General features: G+C 40.3%; 2 protein-coding genes across 5 annotated transcripts in view; one reads left to right on the plus strand and one right to left on the minus strand.

Annotated features, from left to right (window-relative positions):
• The window catches only part of LOC100347410 (FUN14 domain-containing protein 1), a 265389-nt gene extending 246202 nt beyond the window's left edge, over positions 1 to 19187 (minus strand). For 2 of the 4 annotated variants that reach the window (XR_007923224.2, XR_011388608.1), the window contains exon 1: positions 19003 to 19187. Coding sequence is in view for 2 of the 4 variants with exons in the window: in XM_008263240.4 (XP_008261462.1) it covers positions 15736 to 16203 (468 nt within the window). In the remaining 2 variants the exon portion in view is untranslated. The other 2 variants (XM_008263240.4, XM_051855457.2) reach the window with 2 other exon arrangements.
• Positions 19172 to 19917, plus strand: part of MMS22L (MMS22 like, DNA repair protein) — a gene marked incomplete in the record, with an annotated part of 119895 nt that continues 119149 nt past the window's right edge. Inside the window, 2 exon segments of the mRNA XM_070073760.1 lie at positions 19172 to 19328; positions 19844 to 19917.

The raw sequence follows: 19917 nt of genomic DNA on the forward strand, positions 1-19917 counted from the left end.
TACATCCATTTTAACTTGTCCCCTAATTTTTAGTTAGGTATGTGGCCAGCCATAATGAGGATTATCTTTCCTGGCTTGCCTAACTTGTCGCTGACTGTGATGTGTAAATTCAGGTCAGCGATACCTAAGCAGATGTAGAATGATCAACTTGTACAACTGATCTTAAAAGGTCTTATCACCTTCCTTGTTCTTCTTCCTGTCAGCTGGACTATACATGTTCTGGTTGCACTAAAAGCACAAGGCAAATTTAAAATAGAGGCCACATACTGAAGACACAGGATTCAGGTTCCTGGATCCTGAAACTATACAATACTGCCAGATCTAGATTGCTTACATGACTCTCATATGAGAGGCGAAGAAACATTTTTTTCTTGTTAAATCACAATTGTACTGAGTTTTACACTACTTGCAGATTTTCCCCAACTCAAATTAACAGAAATTTATGTTAAATGGAGGGATTCATAATTCTCTATTAGGGAAGGGAGTTTAGTCAAGATCTCAAGAATGAAAAAGCCCCAAGACTTAAAGCAAGAGAATAAAAACTTCTGGCATAAGGCACAGCTTGTGCAAACATTTTGAAGCAGAGAAGAATACACTGTATTGAAAGAAGGCCAGTATGGCTGATACAAGAGATGTGAGAAGTTGTACAGAATGAGATTGTAGGCAAGGGAAGAGGTAAAATCATAAAGATAATTAGTTCATATTTTACTGAAAGGAGGCCACTGTATTCCATGTATGGTGATCAAATCAGATTAGTTAACATTTCCATCTCCTTTGATTTTTTAAAAAATTAACACTTACTAATTATACATATGTATGGAGTATGGTATGATATTTAATAAATGTATCTATTGTGTACTAATCAAGTCAGGATTCAATGTTTCTCTTTGTCATTACTTCATGATTGGAACCTTCAACTTCCTCTCTTCTACTTCTTCACAAAATACTCCAGGGATATTCATAAAATCTATGGAAAATATGCATTATGAAAAGACTCTGCATGGTTTTCAAATTTTTTGTACAAAATACAAATTATTTTTTAATTATATTTCTCTGTTTACTCTTTGTAGTACTCTCATGTAGCAGGTTATTGTGAACTATAGTTATCCTAATGTACTATGAAACATTAGAACTTATGATGTGTTTTACTACCTGTTAATCTGCCTCATTTTATCCTCCTCTACCTCCATTCTTCCAAGTTTCTAGTAATACATTTCATGTTCAGGACTTTTTTTTTAATAAAAGCTTCCACATATTCAGGAGAACATGCAATAATTGTTTTTCTATGTTAGCTTATTTCACTTAACATAATGTCTCCAGTTCCATCCATTTTGCTATAAATGTCAACATTTAATTCTTTATGGTTGAATAATACTCCACTGTGTGTATATACTATATTTTCTTTATTCATTCACTTATTGATGTATTTCTGGGGTGATTCTATATCTAAACTACTATGAATAGCATTGCAATAAACATGAAAGTACAGGCATCATTTCTTTGAACATATATCCAGTAGTGGAATAGCTGGATTACATGGTAGAGTTTTAGTTTTTAAAGGAATCTTTGCACTGTTTTACATTGTAGTTGCAGTATTTTATATTCCCACCAGTAGCTTATAAGAGTTCCCCTTTCTTCCACATTCCCATCAGCATATGATTTTTTTTTTTTTTTGGTGGGGAGGGTTTGGTAATAGAAATTAGAACAGTTCTGGGGATGATATCTTGCTTGGTTTTATTTATATTTTCTTCACGATTAGTGAGTGATATTGAGCATTTCTCATATTCATGTTTTTTTTTTTTTTTTGACAGGCAGAGTGGACAGTGAGAAAGAGAGAGACAGAGAGAGAAAGGTCTTCCTTTGCCGTTGGTTCACCCTCCAATGGCCGCCGCTGCAGCCGGCGCACCGCGCTGATCCGATGGCAGGAGCCAGGATCCAGGTGCTTTTTCCTGGTCTCCCATGGGGTGCAGGGCCCAAGCACCTGGGCCATCCTCCACTGCACTCCCTGGCCATAGCAGAGAGCTGGCCTGGAAGAGGGGCAACCGGGACAGACTCCGGCGCCCCGACCGGGACTAGAACCCGGTGTGCCGGCGCCGCAAGGCGGAGGATTAGCCTATTGAGCCACGGCGCCGGCTTTCTCATATTCATGTTAATCATTTATATATATTTTTTGAGAAAGGTCTTCTCAGATCATTTACACATTTTTAAGTTGGATTATTTGCGTTTTTGATGCTGTTGAGTTCCTTATGTGCTCTGGATATTAATTTCTTGTCAAATGAATAGTCTGTAAATATTTTCTATCAATTTACTAGTTGTTTCTTTACCCTTTGTTTCCTTTGCTGTGCAGAAACTTATTTTGATATAATTCCATTTGTCTATTTTCACTTTTGTTACCTGTGCTTTTGGGGTCTTAACCAAAAAAATCTTTGTCTACATCAATGCTTTGAAGTGTTTCCTCTTTGTTTTCTTCCAGTAATTTTATGGTTTCAGGTCATACAATTAGGCCTTTGATCCATTTTGAGTTGATTTTTGTATATGATGAGAGGTGGGGATCTAATTTCATTCTATACCTCTATATCCAATTTTGGCAGCACCACTTATTTAAGAAAATGTCTTTTCTCTAATGTATGTTCTTGGCACCTTTGTCAGAAATCAGTTGGATATATACATGTGATTGATTTCTGGGTTTTCCATTCTAAACCATCATTCTATATGTCAGTTTTTATACCAGTACCATGCTGTTTTGATTACTATGGCTTTATAGTATGCTGTGGTAGGGTATTGTGATACTTTCAGTGTCATTTGTTTTCCTCAGGATCACTTTGGCTATTCTGAGACTTTCATGATTCCATATGAATCATATGCTTGTTTTTTTCTATTCTGTAAAGAATGTCATTCTTCTCAATGGATTCAGAGAAAGATTTTTATAAGATTCCACATTCCTTAACTCTCAAAAAATTAGGTACAGAAGGAACATAACTCATGATAATAAAGACTAGATATGACAAACCAATAATCAATATCATCTGAAATAGGGAAAACTCAAAGTGTTCCTTCTAAGATCTGGAAGAAGACAAGGGTGTTTGTTTTTATCACTTATTCTATAAGTGTTGGAAATCTTAGGAAGAGAAATTAGACAAGAGAAAGAAATGAGGGCACTGATACTGGAAAGGAGGAAGTCTAACTATCCATATGTGCAGATGACATGATTTTATACACAGAAAAAACTAAATACTCCATCAAAAGGCTGTTACAATTGATAAATTCAGTATGTTTTAAGGACATGAAGCCAACATACAAAAAACAATAACAAACAATAAAAAAGAAATCAATTTCATTCACAATAGTTATCAAAAATATTTAGGACAAAATTTAACCAACAAAGTGAAAGATCTCCACAGTGAAAATTATAAAACACTAATGAAATAAATTATAAAGGATACATAAAAAATGAAAAAGTATTCCATGTTCATGGATTAGATGAATTAACATTGTGAAAATGCTCATACTATCAGAGATAGTCTACAGATTTTATGAGATCCCCATCAAAACATCACTGTAGTATTTTAAGCAAGTATGAGATCTGATACAATTTTTGCTATAAATGACCATCCTCCCACCTCGTGGCTGGTTTCCAATAGCCCCTCTCTAGTCTCTTTCTTTTGATGCCACCTGATGCCTACAGGCAACTGTTTTAATACAAAATGCCTCCTAAGATACCTCACATCTGGAATCTTCCCCCAGGAAGCACACATGATTTCCCTACTCCAGTTGAAAGTACAGTTTACTCTTTCCAGAGCACTCTCCTTGTCCTGCCACCACAAGTCACTTTGGCCAAGCTTTTACCTTTATTTTGTCAGCACTGACACAGATTCAAATGCCAGAGGACAAATGTCATCCTCTCTAAGTGGTTCTCTGAAGTTCCTCTTGGAAAGGGGAGCCACCGAAGCTATCTTTTCCTAATCTATATAAAGGCTTCATTCTAGAAATTCTACCCATCTGAATTCATCCCTACTAAAAGCAAATTTGCTGACAAAAGCCGGTTTGTGGAACCTCCTTTGCAATGGTGATATAGCAGCTCAGACAGTTATTTTTCTCATATTCGTGCCTCAGCTGAAACTCTAAGGCCATTATAAGATCTTTCAAAAAGGTTTCCAAAGCATAGATATGATTGCTGATAATTAAATAACAGATGCAATATTTTATCCACATAATCAAAAAGAATTTTTAAGGCACTACTATTTTCAGGTACTATCCTAGATTCTGAGAACATAATAAACAAATAGCAAGGTTAGGCAAGTCCAGTGAAGACATAGACAAGCATGATTATTCTGTGTATATATGTTAAAAACTTATGTGTCCTAGGCCGGTGCCATGGTGTGGGGAGCAACTGGGAGCAACTCGGACTAGACTAAGTTACTGGAATTAGGACTTATTCTGTGCATCTGCTCTCCCACAATATGGCGCTGAGAAGGGAGAAACGGCTTCTGCACAGCTGCCTCCAGTTCAACCAATAAACTGTAGGACCTGCTCCTGATTGGAGGAGAGCAGCGTACTCGGCGTGTGGGTAGCAGAGTTGGGATTGGTGGAAGGGGACTATAAAGGAGGAGAGAGCCAACACGCACCAGGAACATCTAAGGGGAACATCTATCTGAAGGAACACCTGTGCAGCCCCCAAGAGAGCCAGCCAGCGGTGTGCCGCTCCCCCGCGGAAGTGGGGAAAAGTGGCAGGGGGAACCGCCCTTCCACGGATGTGGAAGGGACGGTAGCCAACCCAGGAAGAACCAGCAGCAAACCCGGGGAGGGCCGAGCAGACCAAAGAACAGCGCAGGGTCCTGTGTCGTTCCTCCATGAAGAGGGGGAGCGACACCATAGCTCATTTGGTTAATCCTCCGCCTGTGGCACTGGCATCCCATATGGGCGCCAGTTCTAGTCCTGGTTGCTCCTCTTCCAGTCTAGCTCTCTGCTGTGGCCTGGGAGGTAAGTGGAGGATGGCCCCGGTCCTTGGGCCCCTGCACCCGCATGGGAGACCAGGAGGAAGCACCTGGCTCCTGGCTTCAGATCAGCGCAATGCTAGCCGTAGTGGCCATTTAGGGAGTGAACCAACAGAAGGATCACCTTTTTCTCTGTCTGTCTCTCTCTCACTGTCTATAACTCTACCTGTCAAAAAAAAACAAAACAAAACAAAACAAAACAAAAAACTTATGTGTCCTACCAGTGTGAAGTGAAAATCTAACCCAAGGACATTTAGAAAAGAACTATAGGCAGCACCGCAGCTCACTAGGCTAATCCTCCGCCTGCAGCGCCGGCACACTGGGTTTTAGTGCTGGTCGGGGCGCCAGATTCTGTCCCGGTTGCTCCTCTTCCAGGCCAGCTCTCTGCTGTGGCCAGGGAGTGCAGTGGAGGATGGCCCAGGTGCTTGGGCCCTGCACCCCATGGGAGACCAGGAAAAGCACCTGGCTCCTGGCTTTGGATCAGTGCAGCAGGCCGGCCGCAGCGGCCATTGGGGGGTGAACCAACAGAAAAGGAAGACTTCTCTCTGTCTCTCTCTCTCACTGTCCACTCTGCCTGTCAAAAAGGAAGGGAGGGAGGGAGGGAGGGAGGGAGGGAGGAAGGAAGGAAGGAAGGAAGGAAGGAAGGAAGGAAGGAAGGAAGTATAAAGCATTGGGACGGCCTTCAGTTTAGCCATTGGTCAGAGAAGTGAAGTGTTGGCAGATAGCCAGGGTCATGGAGTTTGTACGGCAAGTTACAGAAGATGCTTTGAGATAAGTGAGAAATTACAAACGTCTTAGGAATAGGGTTAAGGATCTACAATTAGAGAAGAGGGCAGGAAAAGGGGAAACCAGGTAACTGAAGACAAGATGCAAGAAGCTGTCACTAGAAGCAGAATAGGAAGTACCAGGCTATCTATGGGTGGAATCTTTCTTAGAGGAAGCTGCTTTTAAGAGGCAGGCAGACACATTCTAGCACATTAAAGGTAATGTGGCACATTAAAGGTAATTACATGGGGCCGGTGCTGTAGTACAGCAATTAAAGCCCCGGCCTGCAGTGCTGGCATCCCATATGGGCACCAGTTCGAGTTCCGGCTACTCCATTTTCAATCCAGTTCCCTGCTAATGTGCCTGGGAATGCAATGGAGGATGGCCCAAGTCCTTCAGCCCCTGTATCCATGTGGGAGTCCCAGAAGCTCCTAGCTTTGGATTGGCTCAGTTCTGGCCACTGCAGCCATCTGGGGAATGAACCTACAGATGGAAGACCCTTCTCTCTCTCTGTCTCTATCCTCTCTGTAACTCCATCTTTCATAGAAATAAAATAAATCTTTAAAAAAAAGTAAAGGTAATTACATATACTTATAAAAAATGTAAAAGAGACAATCGCTTATTTTCGCTGAACAGAGGGATTTTGATAGGAAGTGACATCACAGAGGAAGTGAATTGTGCGGAATACATTAAAATAAGAAAATTCTACCAGTCAGGGATGCAGAAAGGGTATCTGCTGGCTGACCTATATAGCATCTCATCCTTCTTCCTTTGGTGACAGCACTAAGCTTTTGTATTCACAAACCACTGTTTCTTCATTCCCTGTGGTCTTAGAGCGAGTGTCAACCAAGAAATCCTTGTCAAAATATACATAGAATCTTTTAGATGTGTTAAGAAGCAGGGCCGGCGCCGCGGCTCACTAGGCTAATCCTCCGCCTTGCGGCGCCGGCACACCGGGTTCTAGTCCCGGTCGGGGCGCCGGATTCTGTCCCGGTTGCTCCTCTTCCAGGCCAGCTCTCTGCTGTGGCCAGGGAGTGCAGTGGAGGATGGCCCAGGTGCTTGGGCCCTGCACCCCATGGGAGACCAGGAAAAGCACCTGGCTCCTGGCTCCTGCCACCGGATCAGCGCGGTGCACCGGCCGCAGCGCGCTGGCCACGGCGGCCATTGGAGGGTGAACCAACGGCAAAGGAAGACCTTTCTCTCTGTCTCTCTCACTGTCCACTCTGTCTGTCAAAAAAAAAAAAAAAAAGCAGAAGGCAGGGGCTGGCACTGTGGTGTGGTAGGCTAGGCTTCTGCATACGGCACTGGCATCCCATATGGCTGCCAGTTGGAGGCCTAGCTGCTCCTCCTCCAATCCAGCTCTCTGCTTATGGCCTCGGAAAGCAGTGGAAAGTGGCTCGGGTGCTGGGGTCCCTGCACTTGCATGGGAGATCCAAAGAAGCTCTTGGCTCTTGACTATGGATCAAATCTGCTCCAACCATTGCAGCCATTTGGGGAGTGAACCAGCAGCATATGGAAGACCTTGTCTCTCCTTCTCTCTGTAACTCTACTTCTCAAATAAGTAAATCTTAAAAAAAGAAAAGCAGAAGGTAGAGGGAACAAAACAGGTTTATCTATTTAAAATAAGTATTTACAAATCCATCTTCATTTGCATAGCGATATTCTGATCCAGATTAGATTGAAGGATTTCAGACTAGAAGCCAGAAGGCCAATTGGGCCAATTAATATGTTTTATTTGACACTATGTTTTCTTTCTTTTTTTTAAGCTTTTATTTATTTATCTGAGAGGCAGAGTTACAGACAGAGAGCAGGAGAGACGGACAGAAAGGTCTTCCATCTGCTGGTCCATTCCCCAAATGGTCGTGATGGCCAGAGCTAAACAGATCTGAAGCCAAGAGCCTGGAACTTCTTCAGGGTTACCTTCCACTGCTTTCCCAGGCCATAGCAGACAGCTGGATTGGAAGAGGAGCAGCTGGGACACAAACCAGTGCCCACATGGGATGCCAGCACCACAGGCAGAAGTTTAGCGTACTATACCATAGCACTGGTCCTGACATCTATATGTTTTCTACTAATGTATTTGCATATCTTTTTAAAGGTTTACAACTTCCGTAACACTACAGATCAGGGCTACCTTCTATCTTATTCCAATCCTTAGGATTCAAGCAAACTCAAAACAAAGGCTGGACAGTTCATACTACATTACTGTGGAGGCTTTACTTACCTTTTTAATGTAATTATCACAACAGGCCAGGCAGGTACAAATCGAAAAAGTAGATCTCAAGAGAGATAATGTGGCTTGAATGCAGCAACAGAATAAATAAAGACAGGCATCAAAATGAAATCTATCTTCAAAATCACCCTGATCTTTCTATTACATGAAAAATACACTTCAACAATACATTCACCCATTATTTATCTGGGAAACACTGAGTATCCTCAAGATAAAGTTGCTGTACTTTGAAGGTATAGTGTTAAGTAAAAGTTCCTCCCCTCTTGAAACTACAGTGTAGTATAAGATATTAAAAATATCAAATAATTACCTATGTCAATAGAAAATTGCACCTGTAGCATATACTTCCCATGTGAGCTATGTGGCTACCTACAATATAAGCATTTGGCATTACTAGGGAAGTGATGGAAGGCTTCCCCAAGGAAGTGATACAGGTACACAGGAATAAAAATATTCATATGCCATATTAAGTTTGTCTCAATCTTCAGGGCAGTGATTTTTTAAAGAGGGTAAATATTGATCTTTTCATCCTAGCATTATGGGGAAAAAATCACTTCAGTGAAAGGTGGAAAAGACATGGGTGAAGATCACAGGCAGAGTGAATGCTAGATGACAAGTTATGAAGTTATTGTAGTTCTTGATGAGAGATAGTCACAATTCTTCATAGCTTTATATATATGGCTGGGTTCTGACAAATTTAAGTAAAACTGACTCTTGGTAAGGAAATAAATGTGGAAATAAGGGAGACAAGATTGTTGAAGTAGACTACTATAAAAGCTTTAGGTATTCGGTCAAGAAAGAATATGGAATCATTCACAGGGATGACATTTTTATAAAAAGATCTGGTTTTGGAGAAACCATGATGTATTCATTATGAAAAACCAAAATGGAAGGTTTTTAAGACATCCATGAGGAGATACTAATAAGCAGTTACATTTACAGCTATGAAACGCAAAGGAAAGGTTTTAGAATGAGTTATGCATTTTAGAGTAAACTTTGCAGAATTAGGAATAGAAACTGTGATTATGAATAGGTTTCCCAGAAAAACAGAGTGACACCTAAAAGGAGCTTATCACCATTTGGTTAAATTTAGAATCAATATGACTATTTAGATACTCACAAGCAAGGTTTATTTTGCTTTATTGTTTTTTGAGTTCTGTTTATTGTTTGTTTTGCTTTGAGATTTTCGGTATGCTAGTGGCTATATTAGTTACCAATTGCTTTGTAATGTCAAAATTTAGTGGCTTGAAACAATAAAATTTATCTCAGATTTTCTGAAGATAAAATTTTATTATCTCAACAAGACAGATTATCTTATCCAGGAATCTGGATGTAGTTTAGCTGGATCCTCTGCTTTAAGGACTTTTACAGGCTGCAATCAAATTGTCAGCCACAGTCAGCGGTTAGCCAAAAGCAATGCTATTACAGCAGCTTAGGCAGCTACCAGTTAGGAGCCAGATAGTCCACACAAGATTGTGCTCACTCTGACACCATCTGCAACTTCAAGGAGTTCTCAAAATCTCCTTGAATGCTATTATACTCACAGTTATGTTTTATTATAAGGAAAGGATACATATTCAAATCAACCAGGGGAAACAAACCTAGGGTAGTCTAAGGAAGTACTAAACTTCTACTTTGTAGAACCTCCACTGTGTTTTACCACTGGAGTCAGGATACATTACTCATTCATCATTGTTTTGTGACAATGTTCACAGAATACTGCCGCTCGGGGAAGGCTGCTGAAACTTCAGAGGTCAGATATTGTAGTGAAGCTATGTTATGTAGCATTATGGAATTATTACCCATATGACTGATCTCCATCTCCAGGCCTTACCCAAAGGCCTACTCTAAAGTATATTGTTGTTCTTTCAGGCATGGTCATCTAATAACCCAAATCATATTACTATACCACCCAACATGATCCAGGCCGCAGCAAAAAATACACTTTTACTATCAAATACAATGTTGACTTAGAGATGGCCTCAAAAGGCCAAGGGGAAAGGCAAGACCTTTCACTGAATAGTGATAAATTCTTTACTATATGCCTATAGCCATTTCAATGCTCAACTACAGAAGAATCTACTTCCCAAACTCATTCACATGGTTGTTGTCAGGATTCAGTTCTTTGTGGACTACTGGACTGAGGGCCACAATTTCTCAGTGACTGTTGGCCAAAGTCTGCTCTCAGTTTCTGTCATGTGGCCCTCTTCTAACATAGAAGTTTCCTTCATCAAAGTGAAGAAGTCAAGAAGGTGCAAGAGAGAAAGAGAGAGAGAGAGAGAATAATAGCAAGATGTAATTAAGAGTCATTTATAACCTAGTTAAGGAAGTGATATATTATCACTTTTTGCTTTCTTCTATTCAGTAGAAACAGGTTATTAGTTCACCCCAAACTCAAGGGGGAGAATATTACACAGAAGCATGACTACTAGTGGCAGATGTCACTGGGAACCATGTTAGATGATGCCCACCACAGCAGGTTTAGGGAAAGAAGGAAGAGATAGAGACTTAAGGAAAAGGGAAGAATAGTAATTGATGGGCCAAGATCATGGAGGTAGAAGCAGATGGAGGGGCCAGCACTGTATGCAGTAGGTTAATCCTCCACCTGTGGCGCCAGCATCCTATATGGATGCTGGTTCTAGTCCTGGCTGCTCTATTTCCAATCCAGCTCTCTGCTATGTCCTAGGAAAAGTGGAAGATGGCCAAAGTCCTTGGGTCCCTGAACCCACATGGGATACCAGGAAGAAGCACCTATCTCCTGGCTTCAAACTGGCACAGCTCCAGCTGTTGCAGCCATTTGGGGGAGTGAACCAATGGAAGGGAGACCTTTCTTTCTATCTCTCCCTCTCACTGTCTGTAACTTTACCTCTCAAATAAAATCTTAAAAAAAAAAAAAGAAGCAGATGGAATAAGAGCACTATAAGAGGGAAAGATGCCAAAGATACAATGTCAGGTATTGTGATATAGTTGATTAGGCTGTTGCTTGGAATGCTTGTACCCTTATCAGAGTGCTAGTTTGAGTCCTGAATCTTCCTCTAATCCAGTTTCCTGCTAATGCACTTAGGAGGCCAGCAGATAATGGCCCAAGTACTTGAGTCCCTGCTACCCATGTAAGGGTATTTTAAGTATTTTGGCCTTGTAGTTTTTGCTTGGCCCAGCCCTGGCTGTCCCAAGGCATTTGGGGAGTGAACCAACAGAGAGAAGCACTCTCTCTCTCTCTCTCTCTCTCTCTCTCTGGGTGTCTCTCTGCTTTTCAAATAAATAAATACATAAATACATAAAATAAAGATACAAAAAAGAATGAGGCCCAATGATGAATTTTTTCTTGTGGTTCTTGACTTTGATGAAAGAAACTTCTATGTTAGAAGAGGCCCACATGGCAGAAACTGAAAGCAGACTTTGGCCAACAGTGAGAAGTTGTGGACCCCAGTCCAATAGTCCACAAAGAAACTTTCTTCAAGGTTATAAAAGTAAAGTACTAAATTGTTAATGACCTAACTTCTTGATGATTCCTTTCACTATACAGGAAATTTGCTCTTTTTCAACTACTGAAAACTTTCAGTCACTACTGGGGTAGTTGTTTAAATCATGGTATCTATGTCAGGGAGTAGCAGTTGAGAGATTAAGAGTTCAATATATGTTGCTTACAATTATTGGAATAAAACACAAGGTATCAACAACACAAAGGCAGCAAAAGATGGGTTCCATAAAATAATATTTTCAATAATGTAAGACTGAAAGTCATCACCGACTTTAGCTATCTCAGTATATCCTGAATGGTGGCCAATTATATAATAAAATCATTGAACTTGGTTAAATATTGGTCAGATTCTACGAAAATGCCAACTTCAATTCTAGGCTTAAAAGTAATTACCATAATGAAATAAAGTGATCCTTGGTTTCATTTAAGGCACAAGAAGGAATGGTCTTTACCTAAGATTTCAATCAAAATTATGAAAATTTTCTTACACTGCAGACTTTTTTTTTTTTTTTTTTTTTGACAGGCAGAGTGGACAGTGAGAGAGAGAGAGAGAGAGACAGAGAGAAAGGTCTTCCTTTGCCGTTGGTTCACCCTCCAATGGCCGCAGCGGCCGCCGTGCTGTGGCCGGCACACCGCGCTGATCCGAAGCCAGGAGCCAGGTGCTTTTCCTGGTCTCCCATGTGGGTGCAGGATCCAAGGACTTGGGCCATCCTCCACTGCACTCCCGGGCCATAGCAGAGAGCTGGCCTGGAAGAGGGGCAACCGGGACAGACTCCGGCGCCCCGACCGGGACTATTATCTGGTGTGCTGGCGCCGCAAGGCGGAGGATTAGCCTATTGAGCCACGGCGCTGGCCCACACTGCAGACTTTTAACCATTGGAATATATTATATTAAGTTGAATCTGTGAAAAGTTTCTTTACTAAAAACATAAAGTACTGGCTTTGAATCTGATATCTATAAACATAAAATAAATTATCAAATAGATGACTTGTGAATACATTAAAAGGAAGTTGCAAGTTAGAATGGGTTCACCCAAACTACAACATGCAATTACCATCATATATCCTTGCTTCTTTTACCAAATAGCTGAGTGTTGCTGGAAAAACTGACAAAACCATGCTGACTGACCTATAATTTTTTTGTCATAAATCTCAGATGGTCACTCAACACTCCCAGACAATCCTATTAGACCCTCATAGTAAATATACTTTTTTACTCAACCAAAATGACTATATCACACTCACACTTTTCCTCTTCTCAAATCCCTAACAACCACTCTTTCTTCTCATTTACAATTCATGTGTTATAGAGACAATAGATGAAACAGAGACAATAGATGAAATAAAGCAGGAACTAACTAAACTTCCTGCCACCCAATTCACCAACTTTGGCCTTCTTTATCAGCATGCCTTTTATTCTTTTATAATGAAAAATTGTCCTTGATTCTATCAGGGGTTGATAAGTCATCTGTGTAGTGATGGCATCAGCTCTCATCTCAGTGCATGAACCCCTGCAATCATTCTCCTCTTCAGCAGAAAATTTTCCTTTTATGCTTGAAAATTACCATAACCTCCAAAACATGTTCTACTATCTCCTGTCTTCAACCTTCTGTCTGTTGACTGCCACATTTCTCTCTTGCTCAATTTTTCTCATTTATTTTAATTTCTGGTTAAAATTCCCAGATTAGCTTACTTACCTCCCATTTTCCATCTGACCCATAACAATCATTAATAAGCTGAAACCTATTATTAAACTGAAATGACTCTTACTAACATCAATAATGATCTATATCTTGCCACACCCAATGGATAACTTGCATTTTCAAGTTAACAGCAGTGTTTGATATACAGTGTCCAGTCTCTCACAAAATATACCTCTTAGATTTCATGATAGATATCATATCATTATATCATATCGCATACTCAAGTTTTCTCTTAAGTAAGAACCAGCTTTACATCTCCCTGTTTACTATTGATTTGAATATCTACAAGTTTTATAGCTGTAGTTCTATAACACATAATGACTTAAGTTTTTTAAATAGTGTAAGGTAAAAGTCAAGGTTCCTTTTAAAGTGTATCAGTATCCAAGAATTCTACTCAAAAAATTATCCTTGCACCATTTTCCAATGCCAAAAACCAACTGACCATATGTGTGTGTGTGTGTATACACATGTGTATATATACATGTGTGTATATACATATATATATGTGTGTGTGTGTGTGTATATCTCTTGGGGGGGCTGGTTTTCGTGTGGTCCATATTCTATTCCACTAGGTCTAGCCATAGATCAATACATTTTCGATTATCACAGCTTCATAATTAAGTTCTGCCATTGGATAGTGTGACTCTTATTATGCTTTTCTTATTCAAAATCATTTTTGTTACTCTAGACTTTTGCATTTCCATATCAATTTGAGGATGCATTTGTTAGTTTTGACAAAAGAAAATATCACCAGGATTCTCACTGATAATTCCTTTGAGTCTCTCTCTTTCTCTCTCTATCTCTCTCTATATATATACATTTTAAGAGAAATTCTAATACTGAGCCTTCCAAATCATGATCATACTGTATTATTCTATTTAACTGGATATTCACACTATCCAATGGCAGAACTTAATTATTAAGCTGTGATAATCGAAAACGTGTTGATCCAAGGCTAGACATAGTGGAATAGAATATAGACCACAGGAATAACCAGTCCCTCTCCAAGACACACACACACACACACACACATATATGGTCAGTTGGTTTTTGGCAAAGGAAAATGGTGAAAGGATAATTTTTTCAGCAATAGGTTTTAATCCTCAGCACAAAAAGTCATGGGCATATTTTGTAAGGTTTATTTTTAGGCCATTACATGGTATTGCTTTTTAATCTAAATGTTGTTTTTGTCTATAATAATGCAATTGATTTTTATATGTTAACATGGAATCCTGCCATTTTGCTGGATTAATTACTAGTTGTAATCACGGATCTGGAAATTTTTAGGATTTTCTACATGAATAATTATACCATCTGAGAATGAAGACAGTTTCATTTATTCTTTTCCTATACATATAACTTTTCTTTCACTCTCATATCTTATTGCATTTGCTAGTTTCCTCCAATAAAATGTTGAAAGACACAGAGAAAGCAGACATCCTTGCTTTGCTCTCAGGCTTACAGAGAAAGTATTCATTTTCATTATTAGGTATGATGTGAACAGTATGCTTGTCAACAATACAACATTTTCTTCTATTCTTAATTTCAAGAGTTGTTATCATGAATGTATACTGATTTTTTTCAAAAACTTTTTTTGCATCTATTGAAATGATGATGTGATTTTACTTTTCATAGTTTGTTGGCATAATGAACTACATGGATTCCTTTCTGAAATTTGAAACAACCTTGCATTCCTAAAATAAATCTGATGTTCTTATCACACATCATCCTTTTCTATATATTGTCAGAGCTTAGTTCCAGTGATACTGGATTGAAATTCTTTGTGTCTGTTGTTCTTCAGTTTATTGTAAACATCTTAAAAAACAAAAAAATCCCTGGGGCCAGCACTGTAGTGCAACAGTTTAAATTGCCGGCAACAATGCTGGCATCCCCTATGAGTATACCAGTTTGAGTCCCAACTGCTCTGCTTTCCATCCAGCTCCCTGCTAAGGCATCCAGGAAAGCAGTAAATGATGACCCACGTGGCTGGAGCCCTGTCACCCACGTGGGAAACCCTCATGGATTTCTAGACTCTTGGCTTTTGTCTAACCCAGTTCAGGTCTTTACAGCCATTTGGGGAGTGAATCAGTTGTTGCAAGATCTCTTTCCGTCTCTCCCTGTCGCTCTGCCTTTCCAGTAAATAAGTCTTTTTAAAAAAACAGCCCTAATATAGAAGCTATAACATAAATTTTTAATTATTGGTACTATACCATGAACCACAATTAATAATCTAAATAGAGGATAATATTTCTGTCCAAATCTACAGCTCATGGCGATATTTATAGGCTTGTATCTAAAAAGATGCAATTTTTAAAATAATGATAGAAGCCATGTTTTGCTCTAGAATACTATATTCACATGCCACATAGGTTGTTTTACTGCAGTTACCGGTTTGCCAAGCTTCAGATGTCAAACTGCTAAGTTGTAAGTTCAGTTTTGTCCAGCTAATTGTTTCTCCCTGCTGTGGGGACTCTGGAGGCATGTACTGTTAAGAGAGCATCCTGTGGCTTAAACTTCTTTTCTCATATTTGAATCTACTTTGGTAGAGCCTTCATGTCTTTAAGATGCAAAGCCTAGCAAAAAGCCTCCCAGAAATCCACTGGATATCACAATGTTCTGTTTGATACATTCTGTTGCTTCTTCGATAATATTGCTGATTTCAGGTGTTGCTTTATTTGCTCGTTGCTTAATCTGCCTTGTTGCTTTGTTTAAATCGTTTTCAACTCTCTTCCAGTCAATTTGCACATAGCCACTGTATCTGGCAATCTGAAGCAGAAGAAAACCACCCCCTAATGCAGTTGCTGCAAATTTTCCGACTTTCTGGAATAAAAATCCTGCACACCAGCCAGTCACACCACCCATTACAATCTGGGTAGCTACTGAGTATTTTTCTACCATAGGTCCCAAACTGTGGCCAAACACTTGATACCACCAGTGGTGTCTTCTTGCATATTCAGTTATATCCAACACTTCATAAGAGTTGTCATCACTTTCATATTCTTGGGGCAGGGGGTTATAGGTCATCATGATACCACCAGCAGTCTGTTCTGGGGTGGTCTCCGCCTGCCCTCCTAGATTGTAATTTCTTTTCTTGTCTCTGTCAGGTTTTGATAATCAATGAAATTCCGGCTTCATAATGTAAACTGTAAAGTGTTCAATCCTCTTCTATTTTCTGAAAGAGTCAGTACAGAATTGGTTTATTCCTTCTTTAAATGTTGGGGAGAATTCAACAGTAAAACATTTGATCCTGAAGTTCTCTTGTAATAAGTAGCATGTGTGTGTGTGTGTGTGTGTGTGTGTATGTCTGTGTGAGAAAGAGAGAATAAGAAGGAGGAGGAGGAAAAAGAGGAAGAGGAAGAAGAGGAAGAAGAAAAGAAAAAGAAGGGGGGAGGGAAGGGAAGGAAAGAAGAGGTAGAGGAGGAGGAGGAGGAGAGGACTTTTTAAATAAAAGTTTCAAGTAACTATAATGACACAAATTTATCTGTTACCTTTTTCTTCTTTTGTGAGCTTTGGCAGTTTTGTCTTTCAAGGAATTTGTCTATTTGAGCTATGTTTATTGGCATAAAAGCTTCTAATATCTTTATCATTTGGATATCTACAAAATCTATAGTGAGACACTTCTTTAATAACTTACATTAGCAATTTGTGTTATTTCTTTTTTCTGTGAAAAAAGGGTTGGAGGGTTTATCTATTATATTGACCCTTTCAAAGAACTAACTTTTGACTTCATTTCTTTCTTCTATTTTTCTTGTTTCATCCTATATCTTTCTACAAGTTATTACTTCCTTCATTTGCTTGCTTTGTTGCTAAAAATTATTTTCTACTTTCTCAAGACAGATGCTTACATTATTTTTCTTTTCTAATGTAAATAGTACTATAAATTGTAATGTTTTCATTTTAATTTAAAGTGAAAATACTTCTTAATTTTCCTAATGATTTATTCTTTGATTTATAGGTTAATTGGAAGTGTGTTGCTGATTTTCCAGATATTTAAAGTTTTTAGGTATCTCTTATGTATCTTCTGTGTAATTCCATTGTGGTCAGACAATATACTTTGTATGATTTCAATCTGTTTAAAGCTGGTGAACTTTATTTTATCACTTAGAAAATGGTGTATTCACTAGGATATGTGCACTTATCAAGAGTATGTATTCTATTATTGGATAGAATATATTCACCTATAAATATCAACTAGGTCAAGTTGATTGGCAGCTATTAAAGTTTTCTTTAAATCAATTTTCTTCCTATTTGTTTCATCAGTTACAGAGGGCAGAGTTGCTATGGCTCTCATTAAAATTATTTGAATATTTCTCCTAAAAGTTATAGTATTTTTTGCTTCATGTACACTGAAACTGTTATTAGACATATGTACATTTAGTATTCCTATACCTGCCTAATAAAATTGACTCTTTTCTGAGAGGTTCACTCTCCATCTTTTTTCAGTTTAGTTTCCACCCCAGGAAACTTTATGCAAAGTATTCTTCCCTTCTTTTAAATTGATTTTGACTCATGGGAGATACCAGGCGGAAACCAGAATGTGGGAAGAAAGGTGTACTTCCCAATGCTCTGTTAAATTGGTAGGGATTATGTTCCTCTATGAAGGCATCCTAAGTCGCTATCAGGTAGTTGCTGTCTACTATAGCAATAAGACTCAATGCCTTCTGGTAATCTCTCCTTCCCTTTACTTCTTAGGCCTAAGGATGATAATAGTTTTCTGGTTAACTGTAGGAGCTCTAGTCACTTTTTGTTTTCTGGTAACCCTGTCTACAACTCTTTAAATGACCCTTTTACTAAGCTCCTTTCAATTTCTTCTAGAGTAGCCACCTGCATTCTTACTAATATGTTAATACTACTAGCTTAAGTTAGTTATGGAGCTTATGTTGGTCCCACTCACTGGATTCAAGTAAGTTGATTGGTTGACATTAGACACTTAAAAAAATGAAAAGGGAGTCTATTTCAAAGTTTGATTAGAGGAAGAAGTAATAATGTCTACTGATCACACTTTCCTAAATGCAGTGGCAGGGCACAATAATCTCTTATCTAAGTAATAATTCCTTGAGGTGGTTGTGGAGGATTCATACCTCATGCTAGACTCCCCACGGGCCATTAAGGAGCAGCAGCACTCCTCAACAAAGCATCAGGTATCACAGTATATCAGAGGAGCAAAACAGATATAACACCGACCACAAAAGCCCTAGGTTGCGGCCAGACTTGAAATCGTATTTTTCCCCTCACTTTATCCCATTCATCAGAAAACGTGTATTTACTTTACGGGAAAATGATGATAGGTTTCCCATGCAGAGATTGACCACAGTACAGACCGTACTGTAGAGGAATGAGCAAAAGGCAAATGCTCAAACCAGCACAGCATTTGCACTGCAAATTCTGTTAGTCTTCATAAATTTCAAAAACGGTGACATACTGCAATGTGTTATTTCTGTGTTAACCGTTCTGTGGAGTCGGTTTCACAGAACAGTAAAAAGAACCCTGCAAACGACTGTACCTTTACAAAAGCCTGCCAACCCTCTGCCCAAAGGTTATGCAAAGAAGGGGAGAAATAGTTCCTAAATCCACACCAAGGGCCGCCTGACCTAAACTGTGCTACCAAACACCCAGTTAGTTCAGTTTTGCACTAGCCTGGTCCATACACAGTCCACGAACAAAAAACATCCTCCAGCCCAACAAAAAGAGTGACTGGCAGCGAAGCAGCAGAGGGAGCGGCGCAGATCTGGGGGTAAACAAGACCCCCGCGTCTCACTCGAATAAAAGACTCCTCTATTAACGCCGGGATAGAAGATAACCTCGCTGTCCTTAGGCCTTTCTCACCTTGGCCCGTTTTAAGTTTTTTTTTTTTTTTTTTTCCCAACGAAGCCTGTCCTTCCGGCCTCCGGTGTCAATAAAAAAAAAAAAAGTATCGGTATCTAGGTTCCGGCCGAGAGATTCTCGCGAGAAGTGCGAGCTCTGGTGGTTTCAGAGAAGCCCTCGCGAGAGGACTGGCCGCTTGGGGGACGGGCTGTGCCGTGGCTCCGCCCTCCCAGAGCGCGGGTGCGCCGTGGCGGGAATTTCGCCTGTTCCTGGTGTAGAGCCCAGGGATTCTCGGGCTGTAGTCTGGATCGCAAGCGGCAGATTTCCGAAGCTGGAAGTGTGAGCAGGTACGCAGTGCATCGCAGAAAAGGGGTTCCCCGCCTGCCAGGCTTTCAAGCCCGCGAGCGGGACTCCGACTTCCTTCACGTTCCGCTCCCAGCCCTGCGAGCAGCAGGCCCGGTGGATCTCGCTTCCGGGCCGGAGGGGTGCAGGTTGGCGCCCAGGCGAAGCCCTCCGGATTCCCACCCGGAACTGGCAAGGGCGCTGTCTCCACTTTGCAGAAGGGAAGCGGGCTGAGGATCGGTGTAGTAACGTAACGCAGGGAACAGCTGGAAGTTGAAACCGGGGCCACCCTGCAGACCTTCTTTTCTGTCTGTCCCCGGCCGGAGAATCCGACCCAGCACGCAGATTTTCAGTCTCTGCCGCTGTCCTGTCGGGGGTGCATTTTGTGTGACAGCCTTGGTCCGGGGTGTTGTGCGGGGTCGGGACTGGGCGGATTTGGCTCCTGGGTGTTTCAGTTTTTCGCTGTGCTGTGAGGACGCTTGGGGAACTTTGTCGGATAACTCTCCTCTCCTCCCTCCAGGAGTCTTCCCCACCGCTTCTCTTTGGAGAGCCTACTGAGAAGCATAATGAGCCGCAAACAGCTCAGGACGTGAA

This window comes from Oryctolagus cuniculus, chromosome 5 (assembly GCF_964237555.1).
Source record: "Oryctolagus cuniculus chromosome 5, mOryCun1.1, whole genome shotgun sequence".
NCBI lineage: Eukaryota > Metazoa > Chordata > Mammalia > Lagomorpha > Leporidae > Oryctolagus > Oryctolagus cuniculus.